Here is a 16,267-nt window from a genome sequence, read left to right as displayed (position 1 = left end):
TGCTGTCCAACTTCTGTTGTACCGAGGGCCGGAATTTTTCCGACCTACGTGGTGGAGGGCCGATAATGGAAGCCAGTTTTGACCACTCCCCTTTTTGAAACCGCACCCACTTGAAACCACACCCATGTTATCACATGACCGTACCCATATTAATGGTTGTAGTACAGCAAAAACCTGCCATACTCTGCCTGCCCTACCCTGTCTGTGTGTGCCATACTCTGCCTTCCCTACCCTGCCTGTGTGTGCCATACTCTGCCTTCCCTACCCTGCCTGTGTGCGCCATACTCTGCCTTCCCTACCCTGTCTGTCTGTGCCATACTTGGCTGGTTTGTGCCATACTTGGCCTGTGTGTGCCATACTCTGCCTGTGTGTGCCATACTCTGCCTTCCCTACCCTGCCTGTGTGTGCCATACTCTGCTTGCCCTATGATGACTGTGTGTATGGCACACACAGTCAGCCTACAGTGACACTGTGCTGGCACTGCTCCTACAGTCTGCACAATAACTATATATTAAAAAACTTTTTAATTGAAGTACCACCTCAGTATATGTTCTTTTTGTAGTATGCAGGGATTATTTGTGGGTTTCTACTGCTCCTGAGGTGTGAACAGGGGAACAATGTGGGTGATTACAGCCTGAGCCTCAGGTGTGAACACTGCAGGGGGTGAACAATACAGAGATTAAAAGGTGTGAACGACACAAGGAATTACATATTTAAACAATACAGCCTGATTACAGCCTGAATCTAAGGTGAGAACCATGCAGGGGGCCATTTAATCTCAGTACTGATACCATTTAAAGCTTACACAAGAGTAAGCCATCAAAGCAGCCAGACAGGTGGGGGGCCACACAGAGGGGGGTCGCGGGCCGCATGCGGGCCGCGGGCCGCCAGTTGCATAGCACTGCTTTAGACCATTAAACATGATTATTACCATTAACTTTTATATAGATTGTAAGCTCTTTTGGGCAGGGCTCTCTTTACCTCTTGTATCGGTTATTGATTGCTTTATTTGTTACTCTGTATGTCCAATGTATGAAACCCACTTATTGTACAGCGCTGCGGGATATGTTGGCGCTTTATAAATAAATGTTAATAATAAAAATATTATCCCGGGACAGGATTGTTACAGGCCCTCTCTGTCCTTCCTCATCTGCCGATGCACATATTTTTTTAAACTCAAACCAACCAAATTTCATAGTACAGGTATGGGATCCCTTATCTGGAAACCCGTTATCTGAATTACGGAAAGCCCGTCTCCCATAGACGCCATTTTAATCAAATAATTCAAAATTTAAAACTGATTTCCTTTTTCTCTGTAGGAATAAAACAGTACCTTGTAATTGATCCCAAGTAAGATATAATTAGTGCTTACTGGAGGCAAAACAATCCTTATGGGTTTAATTAATCTTTTATTGATTTTTTTAGTAGACTTAAGGTATGGAGATCTAAATTATGGAAAGACCCCTTATCCGGAATACCCTTGGTCCTGAGCATTCTGGATAACAGGTCCTATACCTGTACATGGTTATCAGTCAGGATTGTCAGCCCTTCAAATAAACGGCGATAATCATACAGAACTTTGTTTTGTACAGTCTCATCTATGCTTGTATAGCCAGCTATAATCTCATAGGTAGTGTTAGTGAGTCCATCACCCTTGCAGTACCCATGGAACTGAGGGCCCCAGGTGGAAGGCATTGACCTTAAACTAAGTAGTAATGTCCCTGCCCCAGAAATGAGCAAAATACTAAATGTCTTTCTTTTATTAAAAAAAAGGGAAAAGAAACAAAGTGGATCACAGTGATTACTGACACAGTACCGTTGTATTCATCTGGTTTGTTAATACCTGTAGGAGCCAAGTTTCTCAGTTTTAATTGTCCAGCAACCTAAACAAAGCCAGCACTCAGCTGTATAACCTGGCCTACTGTATTCTTCATACATGGGGTTTTAATATAAAATGCAAAATAATACAAAAAAAAAAGTTGTACACTGCTATTTCCCCTGAATTTATACATATAAAGTATTTATACAGTATAAGGAAATAGCTTACAGCATGCACACAAATGCATATGTGTGTAGGAGCCGCCATACTGCTCCTCATAACTGAAGCATTCTCCATAGTTCAGTGCATATCTATTTTGCACATTCAGTTGTGTGTTGCTAAAGGCTATGGAGAATACATCAGTCAATCCAAATAATACAGTATGTAGACAGATCAAGCTATGCCTCATATTTACTGCCTCGGCAAGTAAAAATAAATGATAATAAAAGATAAATGGGGTATGCTTTTGCATAAATACACTCCTAAAAAGCACCACTCTCTTGTTTATACAGTACCTATAAAAGTGTTTTTTATCTGAAAAAAGGAATATCGTTTGCTCTACCCAATAAAACAGTTTGCGGTTTGTGTTTGGATAAGGGGAGGAATAGGGGTTTATTTTGGCAACTCCTCTATGATGACCCGTGACACAGAGTTCCACCCAGTAGAAGCGTCTCCTCTTGGATAGTCTGAGCAGGTTCCCACCCAGACGGCGACATCCACCAGTCCAGCGCTGATTCCTTCACACAGCCCTTCCACTAGAAAGACAAATACAAATTTGTATTCACCAACATATCCCAGTTCCACACTGCTTTGTATTAGGACCAACCCCCCCCCAACTGCTATTTACCAGGTGTCAGCAGAACATCTACATCCAGACAAATTAAATATGAAACAGATAATCCTGGCCGATAGGCATGCATTCTTTAGTCCCTTTAGTGATTACCTTTACTTTATATTCACATTTATTTCTAATCTTCTAATTAATATTGTCATTGTGCATTGGATAAAAAGGAGATTCTATTTTAAAGCTTTGATCATGTATATGTGTGTTCATCATATATATTTTGAATAATGATATACCCAAAACCATGCTCAGAGTAGTGATGATTGGTTAGGGTACTTAAAGTACATGTGAGTAATATGTAATTGTGATAAGATGAACTAGTAGTTTATCCTATATTATAACACCACATACAATGATCTGGTCTGCCTGTCAGCAGAGCTGCCCATAGGAGGTGGAGCATAGGCAACAACACATACCGTGTGCCATTTCCCTACAAATAAGCTAGTCACTTTTTGTGTAGGAGGGTGCTACAACTCTCTCCACACTAACATTCTCATTCCTCATCATCCTTGGTAGAGAAGATGAACAAGTAAATGGCCCGGTAGATCCTATGAATAGGTTAATTTAAATAATAAAGTTTTTTTTACATACCAGTTGATGTTCGATGAATATTAATTGTGGAATTAAATTCCGGGCTTCCTTGGTCTAAGTAAATAATGGCCTCGATGGGTAGAGGCCCAGCGCATTCAGCTCCATTAAAAGTGAAGTACCACCGCTGGCAGCAAGCCGTCTTACACTTGAGACGCAGGGATCCACTGAACACCACCCGCAGTGCACTGTGGGATCGCATTTTTGTAAATGTACATTCCTTGGGGAAAGAAAGGAAAGATATTAAATGACAGCAGTTGTAATTTATCACATATATGCAAGTAAGTGAACAAGTCATCATGGAGCATCATGCTAATCACTGTCTGTCTGGCCTCCAGTTTCCCATAAATAGTCTATAAGGTAGCAAGCTTTTCTTTCTCAAGTCTGCCCATGAAGGTTCACACTTTGGTTAAGGGGGTACATATATAGGAAAATATCGGTGCATCAGTTTATTTATCCATAGTTTGAAGTTCTTCTAGGACAGCAAATGAATGTTCAACCAAAAATCTCACCATAATTAACCTTCAAGGTGGGGTTTTAGGTGTCTGTTGAAGAGCAAATCTCACCCTAAATCCTCTTATAACTGACCCCCCCCATTCCTCTTTCGACATTTGGCAAATATGTCCCTCAATGCATATAGCTATAGGACAGATCTACCTACCGCAATCTTGCCAAGGTCTATCCCATAGTTTAAGGCACTCCAGGCACATTGCTTGAAGTTTGGAGTCCAGGACTCTTCCAGGCTTTCCTTCATGCATTCCCCTTTTTCTCCTTTTGCTCCATCACGGCCAGGAATTCCAGGAGTCCCAGGTATCCCATTTACACCAGGCGTTCCATCTCGGCCAGGAGGGCCCATAGCTCCTTGAACACACATTCCATTATACTGTAAGAAAATCATGTAAACAACATTCATCAAAATTCCTAGAAAATGGTGCACAATAGTGTCAAGTCCCACCAGGTGCAAAACGAAACATACTAATTATATCCATACCTTTCTTTTATATTAGGTTTCTAAGAAAAATAACATTACACATATACAAATCTGTTCTCTTAAGTAATAAAAAAGTAGTCATGAGAAATAAACAATCTGAAATATTTACATGCTATATCCTGGGTCCCAAACCTGCTCTAAACTCTCCTCTCTTCCAACAGTGAATGTTTCTGAATATAGAAGCATAAGTGGATCAGTTAGTAGAATAACCCAACCATTTTCTGATCCACCTTTGGTTTTATGGAGGTGTTCAGCAAACCTACCCCGCTGCAGGGTTTGAGAGTCACAGACCTGAAATGTTCCTTTAATTGACTTATGGACACATCATCAATATAATCATTGTGGAAATTACAGATACTCAGGCGCAAAGGTATATTAGCTGAGTGGTCAAGTTGGGGGATGTTATTTTATTTGCACTCATTGGTTTTTTGTCAAGTATGTGCAATTGCCAATAGCAAAACACAAAAGAGCATAAATAGGCCAAATAAAGGTTGAAAGGCGTTGTAATGTAATAAAGAAAGGGGAAATAAGACACCCGTCTATTGTGTTCAATCTATTGCCAATTATACCACTATTGCCAATTACACTGCTGAAAATAGGATGCAAGAAAAAGATAGACAATAGTGCAAAGGAAACCAAGTGTGCATCCATTAGGAAAAACATAAAATTTCTTCCTGACTTCATCTATGACAATCCAACCTTAAGTGTGATCTGTTAATTGGCACCAATAACTGAAACAGAACTCATTACCCTACAATTTGCTGTTTCTCACAGTCATGCAGTGCATCTTTTGTGAGCACCACTAGATTGTGTGTTGGCTAGGGCATTTACCTCTGATGTTTCCGCCTCTTGAGTATTCCTAAAAGAGCTGTCAATTCCCTAACCCAGATTTGCTTTTGGTTATATAAGATATCCAAAAGATGCCCAGTTCTTCTTAAGTTAGTTCCATGAGAGAATGGCAGTGAATGTACCTGGCAGGTTATTTCCTTGGGATAGATTGATTTAGTGCTAGGAACACCTCTGACCCCTAGTATTTAAAGGGTGGTAATGAGTCACTTGGAACTCTCAATAACAATAACTGTCTATAAGCTATAAGGAGCCATTTATAACAAGTACTTGCTCTGCAGGAAGGCTCATAGATCATAGTCAAAACTAACATGAGCTTCCCCTTTAAATCTAACCCCCGTAACCAGTACTTCTAAGCATGTACATTTATGTACTACATGGGACGTAAAGCTTATAGTGAATTATACAAATGTCTACAAAATCAACTAAAGGGCTAATATGTCCCTTTACATATGAAACAAATACATTCACTGTACAACACCCTATGAATTAAAACTATTTAGAAAGCATGGGCCTCTTTGCTTTGCCACAGTTCCTCTTTGGGTTGGCTTTAATCCCCACAGGCCTGTTCTGTGCCAGTACAAATACTGAAGACCCAACAAAGCGTTGCCTTGTATTTAAGGCAGGATTCCTAGAGGCATTGATATTACTGATTTTACCCTGGAAGTCAGAGACGGCATGAAATACCTTGGCTTGATTTGTAGGACATGATGTGGAAAATATGAAGTATTAAACACTAAAATACAAAATAATGAAAAAAGCAGCATATAAACCAGAAAAGAGAGTAAAAATGACTGCCAAGAAATGACTGCTAAAGAATAGAAGACTTCCAGAAAAGCTTTCATTGGCTTCATCTATTAGTCGACAGTGAAAAGTAGATTGATATTTGCAGTGATGCAGAGATGTTTTCTTGTTCAATGCTGCACACCCAAGCACAAACCTTGTACTGGGGAGTCCCACTTGCCCCCCCCCCCCTTCCTCAGCCTACCACTGCAGTCAGTGCTGTGGCCCCCTTGGGGACCCGGTGGAATTCCCAACACAGTGCTATGATTTTCCCAGCAGACCCAGGGCCAGTTCTATCCTTCTGCTCATTCCTTATAGTTAAACCATTGTGTTTGTTTAGGCTTGCATGCCTATCACTCAGTAACTTTTTAATTACAAACCTGTACCTTGTTCAGGATAAACATACTTTGTCAAGGAACAACAGCTAGCTGAAAATATATATAGATAGATACATAGACAGACAGACAGACAGATAGATAGATAGATAGATAGATATAAACGCTCACACCATGTTGGGAGAATGTGCGCAATAGGGATATTGAGGGTCTAGAGGCCAGAAGGGGTCAGTTCAATAAACCTGGTTTGCTGGGACAAGATGGTGTCTAGTTTGCTAGACTGAAACATACCAGTGTCACTTAAAGTGCTTTAGTGGGATGGTATAAGCTGCATATACCCCTCTGTAGTAAAAAGTCACGTCCCAACTCATCAGTGGCTCATATTTTGCGTAACTATATGGGCAGTGTAAATGCGGGGTTAAAATAAATGGTGGACTTTTCAATTACTAACACTGTTAGGGTTAGACATCAGGAGTCATTTGGATGTACCAGGACAATATATGCAGTTGGCCTTAGCCCAAACCTGAAGTCTGATTCACATCTTTTTTTATTTTTGATAAAGCAAACCGATACTACATAGAATACCAAATATAGAGATATTTGAATATATATGTAAATGCTTTGGTATTTCCCTTCATGCCCAGTATCTGTATTTCAGAATAGAGAATGTCATCAGTTCTATTCTCTGTGGTTTCAATGCTTGGTTTGAATGTGCAGCTGTGTTATGATTGGCAGTCATTCCTGCACTCACGCGTTAATCCAATTCTAGCTCTGTGTATTTAGACAATGCTCACACAGTAATAGGTACTGACATATACTCATATAAGGTCTAGAAAAACAAAATATGAGTGAAATGCAGCTCAGTACCTAAGGTAAGCTCAGATGCCCCCTAAAATCTATCCCAGTTGCATCAGTCAGACAGATCTGGTGGTGGAGTGGTGCTGGGAATTATTCTTCCCAATCCTATAGTACATTGTACATTGTTATGCAATAATGCATAGTTACATGTTGGATTGAAAAAAGGCCAAAGTCCATCAAGTTCAACCCATCCAAGCGAACCCCAGTGCACACACATAGACCCATACTGACCTTCTATACACTCATATATATACATTATTTATACCAGCATCAATACTAACTGTAGATTTTAGTATCACAATAGTCATGGACATCATCATAACTTGATCGCATGGGACCCACTGCAGAAAAGTCTTCTGAGTGGGCCCAATGCAACCAGTGTGGTTGTGTTACAAGTGTATTATTCATACCCATGTCAAGGTAAACCCTATGTGCTGGTCCTTACAATTTATTCCTGGCCATATTTGTCATAGGTTGGCACCTCACTGCTTGGATGCATTATCTTGGGCAAAATTCTCCTGACCAAAACCATTTTTATTTGGGAGAGATCTCCAAGACCAACACATATTTTTAAGGTATAAGACTGCAATTAAAAGGATGAGTTCAGTGGTCCCCAACCAGTGGCTCGTGAGCAACATGTTGCTCCCCAACCCCTTGGATGTTGCTCCCAGTGCCCCCAAACCAGGTAGTTATTTTTGAATTCCTGAATAAAACAAGATTCCCTACCAAATAAAGCCCCCTGTAAGCTGATAGGGTGCATAGAGGCCCCTAATAGCCAATCTTAGCCCTTATTTGCACCTCCATGAACTTTTATGGTGCTTGTGTTGCTCCCCAAGTCTTTTTACATTTGACTGTGGCTCCCGAGTAAGAAAGGTTGGGGACCTCTGGTTTAAGGGATCTCTGTATTTTACTCTGACAACTAACCCTGTGTAGAGTCCTGATGTAAAGTTGATAATCCTTTTTATACTAAAACCACTAGGGCATGTTTAGTTGCCAGTGTTTTGTATCTGTAAAATGTCCAACAAACTTATTTTTAAAGCTGTTAATGCTTTCCACGGTCCCTTTACTACTGGACAGGGCTTAGGGCTGGGCCACTGCCATTGTCTGTTCCCACTTGACAATAAGCCAGCTGCTGTGTTATCAATACGGATTCTAGCTTCCAGCCGCACCAGGCCAGGACCCAAGGGAACATCAGAATGACATAAAATCTGCAGTCCATTACTCCAATGTGCTGTCATACTGTACTACTGTAGATACATTTAATACTGTTAAGGATAGTGAACAAGTCGCATGCAGACACTGCAGATGAGGGTTACTTAACCCAACATTGCCTCTATTAAAACAAGACCCTAGAAAGCCTTTATAAGATGTGGGGAATAGTATTTGGGTGTTACTTAGCATTGCCAGGGCCTTTCAGTAGAGCAGCCTACAATGTACCAATTCTACAAATATGTGGCGGCATGTCAGTGCTTACTATACTGATATGTAGGAGCTTTAATCTGTATATCTTCCCAGCCTGCACACTCCATTTTCCATTAGGTTATTTCCTTGGTGGCCCATGTAATGCTAAGGTTGTCACCCTACTTGTATTAGCACCGCCCATAGAATGTCAACCTTTGTAACGCACAGTGGAGAAATGGGGGCAAATACTTTGTTAGTCAATGTAATAACGTTGCACCTTTTTTGCCTACATTACCCCTTACATCTTCAAGATCCTTACTGCTATTACAAAGCCATGTCCAAACTGTCCAGAAAATGCTTCTGTTTCATACAAAAAAGTTCCAAAAAAATTAACCGCTTGGCGAAGCTCAGCTATCTCAGGTTAACTCAAATCAAACATTATTCTTGTGCTATTACTTTACTTTCAGTGATATTCCTTTACTTCCTTTGAAATAAAAAAGCTAAATAACTGACAAAACCATAAAAATAAAGACCAGAATATAAATGTCTACATCATACTACATACATTCATTTAAAGGTAAACTACCCATTTAAATGATAATGTACAGGTTAAATGATAAAATTGACCATAGTTTGTGTAAATGCTGACTGAATGCTCCTCTGGGTCAGGGATTAGTGAGAATATATATAAGGGCAATGACCCTGAGTTACTTGTAGCAGCTACTTGTCAGGGCTACAAAAATACAATGCTGATAATTTACTAATAAATGTCTCTGCGTGTGTTTTAGCATTCTCAGTATTGCCTATTGTAGGTTATTTTTTTTGGCATTTTGTAGTTGCGACAAGTAGCACTGTGTGTCATAGACCTAATCTCTGTAAACTGCTATGGAATATGTCTGTGCTATAAAATAAGAGAGTTAATAATAATAATACCAAATGGACAAATTAGTCCACTTAAGGATAATTGGCCTCATGTCATCACTCTGACCCTGAGCGTGTTGTAATGTATAGGGAGCTTGCAGACTATTACAAGAGACCAATTCCATGGACTCTCACACCACTTGTTATTGGATGTTTCGTTGTGTGGCTGAGTGGAAATGAAGTGTCTCTCTAAGTAAAGATTTAGAAAAGCATTTCCGTTCCAAGGCACAACACCCTGTACAAATGGGGACAAAATATCTACAAGACCCCAGTGCTCCTGATACTAAAGGGGCAGTGTACTCCCTTTTTCAACATGAATTCAATGATTAGGGCTCGTGCTAAATATACTTTTTGCCTATTTCTTTTATCATATGGTTTTTATTAAAATCTATGGTTTTAAGGTAGTGAAAAAGTGACATTAAAGCTCCTTCATGTTTTGCCCTTGGGAGGTAGATCATTAGAATTCCTGTACGCTGATCAACAGGAGTCCATTGTGCAGGCACTTGTGGGAACCCTGGAGCTACTGGTACCTCCAAACCAGGATGCATTCATATTTATATATATACACAATGTATTTACATACAACCCATTAGGCAAAAGATTATGGTATCGGGGCATTCCCTGCAAGTCTTTGTATTTATAAGCTCTATGTACTGGATGTAATGGATAACGTATCTACGTACAAGTATAGGATCCCTTATCCAGAAACCCGCTATCCAGAAAGTACTGAATTACATAAAGGCCATCTCCCATAGACTCAATTATAAGCAAAGAATTCTAATTTTTAAAAATGATTTTCTTTTTCTCTGTAATAATAAAACAGAACCTTGTACTTGATCCCAACTAAGATATAATTACCCCTTATTGGGGGCAGAACAGCCCTATTGGGTTTATTTCATGGTTAAATGATTTCCTTTTCTCTGTAATAATAAAACAGTACCTGTACTTGATCCCAACTAAGATATAATTACCCCTTATTGGGGGCAGAACAATCCTATTGGGTTTATTTAATGGTTAAATGATTCCCTTTTCTCTGTAATAATAAAACAGTACCTGTACTTGATCCCAACTAAGATATAAGTAATCCTTATTGGAGGCAAAACAATCCTATTGGGTTTAAATGATGTTTAAATAAGCAGACTTAGGTATAGAGATCCAAATAACGGAAAGATCCCTTATCTGGAAAGCCCTGGGTCCCAAGCATTCTGGATAACAGGTCCTGCAGCTGCAGCTTCTCTTTACTTCCTGCTGTTTCAATCATGTGCTTTTTGCTCCAGCAATCAGAATAATACTGTAGAAAGGTGGCCATGCTGTGTGTGGCCCTTTATGTGCTCTGCGTCTGATTGGCCCTCCTCAACTCCTCTCTCATTCCCTCCTCACACGCTTGCATTCAAGACTTTGCAAGGGCTGCCCCCCTTCTCTGGAATTCGCTCCCACAAACCAAATCAGACTTTCTTCCAATCTCTCTGCCTTTAAGAGATCTCTAAAAACCCATTTATTTAGAGAAGCTTACCCTAATCTAGTTTAGCAATACCCATTCCCACACCTTGTGTCTCAACCCTTTCTCCTTGTAGATTGTAAGCTCTTTTGGGCAGGGCTCTCTTCAACTCTTGTATTGGTTATTGATTGCTTTATATGTTACTCTGTATGTCCAATGTATGAAACCCACTTACTGTACAGCGCTGCAGAATATGTTGGCGCTTTATAAATAAATGTTAATAATAATAATAACTTCAAATAAATCTAACCCATCACTGTTCTAGTTCAAAACTAAGTAATATTATGCAGCCCTGCACAACAAAAATAAAAACCAAATCTACTTTGAACTTATATATCTGTAGTTCAATGTACAAATTGTTACCGAACTGCAGTTTCAATGTGTGTGTGTGCAAATGAGCGCAGTATCCGGATATATTTTGGCAGGATTTACAATGGACACGTTGCAGTTTCTCTGTGTATACTGTAATCACGGGACTGGAATGTTTAAAAGATATAATTTACTAACAAATGTCTGGAGGGATGAAATGGGACATTGTTCCTTTTAACTCTCACACAGCTAAATGGACTGATTGTGTGTTCCAGGGCCTGAATTTATGTGCCCAGAAATGTTTATGTAAAACTCTAATATACAAAATATTAATAAAAAAAAAAATAAACAAATGTCTTTTTTGTCTTCATTTTCACTACCAGCATTTATATGAGGAATGTTCAACTGGTAACCCTCCTGTTGTTAACCCTTGGTTGGTAGCCCTTGCTGTTGTTTAACTGTAGTTCACTGCATTCCCTGGACAGCCCTTGCTGCAATGCTGGGAGCTTTAGTGTAACACTGCAGCCCCTGATGGTGATGTATATTGGTCAAAGTATATTGGCTAAATATGATTAGTGTTGTAATCAGATGCTTTTTATAACAGTCACCTTTAAACTCAAAATGATGCCTGGCTGATTAGCAATAAGCACATAGGTATGCTGCAGACTACACTTGTTTCTAAGCAGCTATGCAGTATGCGTCTACCACCAATCCAAACCTTATTGTAATAAATTATAAAGAATAAAGAGTCTGTTGAGGTCTATTAAAAATGCCTGCAGACAGGGCACCAGCCAAGTAGTATTGCCTTGGGCTCCAACACTACTTGACCCACCTCTAAGTGCTCCTTATAAATATAAATGTATGCTCATAACAGTCCTTGTGCTATTGTTCCAGGAATATTCAGGACAGTTAAAAATTAGAAAATATGTCACCCCTAAATCCAACCTTATTGGCTCCATAAAGACTGAACAGCTATCCAGTAGCACTGGTAATCAAATTACTGATTATAAAGCACTAATGCCCAGCTCCTAGCATTCTAGTTCTATCAGACCATGATGCACACCTAGTTGCATTATACCTAATAGGAGTTAGTCTGGATGCCGCCACTTCCACTTCCGTCCGAATCACATCTGTGTCTGACACTTTAGCCACAAGCGCACTGCCCATATTGATGTAGGCAGCTGTGGGAACCCTGGGTCTACTACCTGGTTCTGGAGCGGCAGTTGCTCAAGGGTTCCCCTGCATCAGTGATCCCCAACCAGTGGGGCTTGGGGGCAACATGTTGCTCACCAACCCCTTGGATGTTGCTCTCAGTGCCCCCAAACCAGGGAGTTATTTTTGAATTCCTGACTTGGGGGCAAGTTTTGGCTGAATAAAAACAAGATTTAATACCAAATAAAGCCCCTGTAAGCTGATAGGGTGCATAGAGGCTGCCTAATAGCCAATCTTAGCCCTTATTTGGCACCTCCATGAACTTTTATGATGATGTCTTGCTCTCCAAGTCTTTTTATATTTGACTGTGGCTCCCTAGTAAGGAAGGTAGGGAACCCCTGCCCTGCATCAATAGGTGCAGCAGCACACAATATAGAACAGAAGAAAGGAGGAAGGCAGCAGAGCCAAGAACAGCTATAAGGAAGTGCATGGAGTGAATGTTGATGCAAATATTTTTAATGAATGCGGTTCTACAAGCAACTGGCTTAGTGGAATTTTTCAGGCCTGCAAATTGTGTTTTATTTAAAAGATATTAGAAGTTCCCCCCAGATTTCCACAACCTGCATAAGCCAAAAACCTGTTATCCAGAATGCTTGGGACATGGTGTTTTCTTAGTAAAGGGTCTTTCTATAATGTGGATCTCCACACTTTGAATTTGCTAAAAAATGATTTAAACATTAGATAAACCCAATAAGATTATTTTGCCTCCAATAAGGGGTAATTATATCTTAGCTGGGGTCAAGTACAAGGTACTGTTATATTATTACTGAGAGAATCATTTTTTAATATTTGAATTATTTTATTAAAGTTGAGTCTATGGGACATGGCCTTCCCTTAATTTGGAGTTTTCTGGATAACTGGTTTCCAGATAACCGATCCTATACCTGTATCTGCCTTGCAAGTTCTGCTTTTTTTGCTGTGACACTTTATATGGTATGTATCACTTTGTAAATGTATCTAACTGTACAATTGTGATGTAAAATGCTATATAAAACTATATTTTTTGCATACCCTATGTGTCTTGTTTAATGATATTGTGCTCCGAGTGTCTTGTTGTATCTTATGCCTTTATATGGTCAGAAAACTACCATGTCACTCATTAACTGTGATTCTATTATTAAGCACATTTACACCTTTGCTTATGAATAATATTCCCATTGTTTTTGTACAAGAGCTGTATGTTTCTCTTTAACTACTCTTAGTGCACTCCCATTTTCTGAGTCACACAAGAGCGAGTACCCCAAATATGCCAGAATGAATGTACCGCTGCCAGGCATTTCCTATAAACATGCCTTTGTGGTATTTCATTACAGTCTCGTGATTGGCAGAAGAGAAATGACTCATATCGGTAACTGAGTTGATTCATACGTCTCAATTACCAGTTTTTAAGCAATCCTTTTTTTTTGGATGCTAAAGCCTAAAAGAACATGATTAAAGATGCTGCATTTTATACTGAATTTATTGTTCCAAGCCTGAGGTTTAGCAGCCCTATAACAGTAATGATCCAGACCTTTAAAGTCATCCACAGCAGCAAACCTCCTTTAGGTGAGGCCATCTTTTGTGTGTCAGTGGCATTGCACATGCCCAGTGTGTTCCGGGCTGCCATGGCAGCTTATATTATGTATAGTTTCTATATCTGTTGTCTACTGTAGGAGGTAATGTCATTGTAGTAAAAGAGTTAATGAAAACCAGCATAACAGCATGTGACATATTCTAGGTGTAACCTAGAATATGCACAGTAGTATGTAATATGGCACCCTTGCTTGGCCTGAGGACTCTCAATTATGGGAGAATGGAAATCTGTGTAAATATAGTGCTGGCCCCTCTACTCAGTATGAAATTGCCCATAACACAAAAGAATCTACTGGAGATTTAACAGTTTAACAGGCAGTATAATAATTGATAAATTAATGCAAGCATGAAGGGCAGGGAGCAAAGAGCAAAAAATGAGTGCATTCTGGCACCCTGCCCTGCATAGGTCTGTGTGCCCCAAAACAAAGGGCAGGGGCCTGTGTTCTTCAGTGAATACATGACTTCCTGTGTTCGGAAGCACTGCATTCACGAGGGATGGTGGCACATAGGCTTTTCTGCCCCTAAGTGCTCTTGTGCTTCTGTCTGGAGTCACATGAAGAACCATTTGTTTGTTGTCACTTTCTGCTTTCCTTCTTTAACATTAGGTTCCTCCAAATTTACAGCTTCCCAAATCTCCTAAAAATGTCTTCCCCTTGCCTAACCTTTAGATCGCTGCTAGTAAAATACAAATCATTATCCACAGCGATCCAGCTTCATTGTGGGAAATGCCTTCCCCTTGCCTAACCTTTAGATCGCCGCTAGTAAAACACAAAACATTATCCAGCTTCATTGTGGGAAATGCCTTTTTTCGCATTGGGCACCCAGTTCTAGTTTCAGGTAAGTGAAGGATAGCAAGGCTTGGATTGATTTACTTGCAGTTGGGGGCAACTGGCAGAGCATTCTGCTCCCTTTTTATAAACTGAATCTTACACCCTCCCCTTTCTCAAAACCTCTCTTTTCTTCATGCCCTGATAACATCACATGGATGCTTCCAGGGGCAGCCAGTGGCAGGTCAGACTGATAATAAAAGAATTTTGGGTTAGTGGGTTTGGGTCAGGTCTACTATATGTAAGCTATGTATTTTCTCTGCACTCACCTATGGCACAGACATTTTAGTGAGAATTTTGTTTTTTATTGCTATACCTGGGGGCTGATTTACTAACCCACGAATCCGACCCGAATTGGAAAAGTTCCGACTTGAAAACGAACATTTTGCGACTTTTTCGTATGTTTTGCGATTTTTTCGGATTCTGTACGAATTTTTCGTTACCAATACGATTTTTGCGTAAAAACGCGAGTTTTTCGTATCCATTACGAAAGTTGCGTAAAAAGTTGCGCATTTTGCGTAGCGTTAAAACTTACGCGAAAAGTTGCGCATTTTTCGTAGCGTTAAAACTTAATACGAAAAAAACGCAATCGGACTCCATTCGACCCGTTCGTGGGTAAGTAAATCAGCCCCCTAGTATTTCCACTATGGCTCAGGAACTATACATTGACAACATATTTATATGTAAAAATGTATGGGATCTAGTATCTAGAAACCAGTAAATACAGAAAGCTCTGAAATAGAGTAATGGAATTTGCCATAGCCCCCCCCCCAATCCTTCATTTATACCTAATTTGATTTTACTAGTAAAACTGTGACATTACCTTGTGCTTATAGTTAACTGAGCTTCCATAAATCTTTTTATTTAGCAGCCTTGAGGTGCTGTGCTCTATAATCCAAAAAGACCCCTTAAGCAGATAATAGATCCCATACCTGTACAAAGCATAAAAATAGAAAGAAGAACTCACTCTCTCTATGATATCCAGCTCCTTTTGCCGCAGGCTTCTCTGCTTTACCTTCTGGTTTTCAGGCTGAGAGTGTAAAGGAAGCAGAAGACTTGCACACAGCACCAGGCTTGTCCATAATAAATACATCTTAATGCAGAAAAGAAGGGACAATAGCAGAATGACAAAAAATGATTCTCCCGGCTCAGCCTGCACTGGAACAGTGCAGTAGGCAAATGAATGGAAGTGCTTAGCTGAATTGCTCTATAGCTGGCCAGCCTCAGGGGTATAGAGGAATGTCCAGCCCCTGAATCTTAACTCCTCACCGCAGCAAACATGTGCTGGAGAGTCTGGAGGTGCAACAAACCCTGTATTGTCAATTAGTAATGAAGAGGGTAAAAAAATATCTGAAAGGCAACTTCCAGGGAGCAAGAGGCATAGTTTATTTGATAAATAGTAAAAACACATCAGGGGAAGATGAGAGAACTGGGTTGTGTTTGTGATTCCCCGTGCCAGGTCA

The 16,267-nt window shown here is 40.0% G+C and overlaps 1 protein-coding gene across 1 annotated transcript; it reads right to left on the bottom strand.

Moving 5' to 3' along the window:
- Positions 1-1,745: 1,745 nt before the first annotated feature.
- cthrc1 (collagen triple helix repeat containing 1) lies at positions 1,746-16,024 on the bottom strand. Its single transcript, XM_002931537.5, has 4 exons — positions 15,772-16,024; positions 3,913-4,134; positions 3,255-3,471; positions 1,746-2,574 (listed from the first exon to the last, which is right to left on the bottom strand). The coding sequence occupies exons 1-4, from the start codon at positions 15,895-15,897 to the stop codon at positions 2,432-2,434; spliced, it is 708 nt and encodes a 235-aa protein (XP_002931583.1). The 5' UTR covers positions 15,898-16,024; the 3' UTR covers positions 1,746-2,431.
- Between the last annotated feature and the right edge of the window lie 243 nt (positions 16,025-16,267).

This window comes from Xenopus tropicalis, chromosome 6, assembly GCF_000004195.4.
Source record: "Xenopus tropicalis strain Nigerian chromosome 6, UCB_Xtro_10.0, whole genome shotgun sequence".
Taxonomy (NCBI): domain Eukaryota; kingdom Metazoa; phylum Chordata; class Amphibia; order Anura; family Pipidae; genus Xenopus; species Xenopus tropicalis.
This window is presented reverse-complemented; position numbering and strand designations above follow the sequence as displayed.

What these genes read in the sequence shown, in the direction of transcription:
- cthrc1 (XM_002931537.5), bottom strand. Translation starts at nt 15,897, where the DNA reads ATGTATTTATTATGGACAAGCCTGGTGCTGTGTGCAAGTCTTCTGCTT. An exon ending in TAGACCTTGGCAAGATTGCG is followed by an intron (nt 3,472 to 3,912) that starts GTAGGTAGATCT and finishes TCTTTCCCCAAG; the next exon opens with GAATGTACATTTACAAAAAT. An exon ending in TATTCATCGAACATCAACTG is followed by an intron (nt 2,575 to 3,254) that starts GTATGTAAAAAA and finishes TTGTCTTTCTAG; the next exon opens with TGGAAGGGCTGTGTGAAGGA.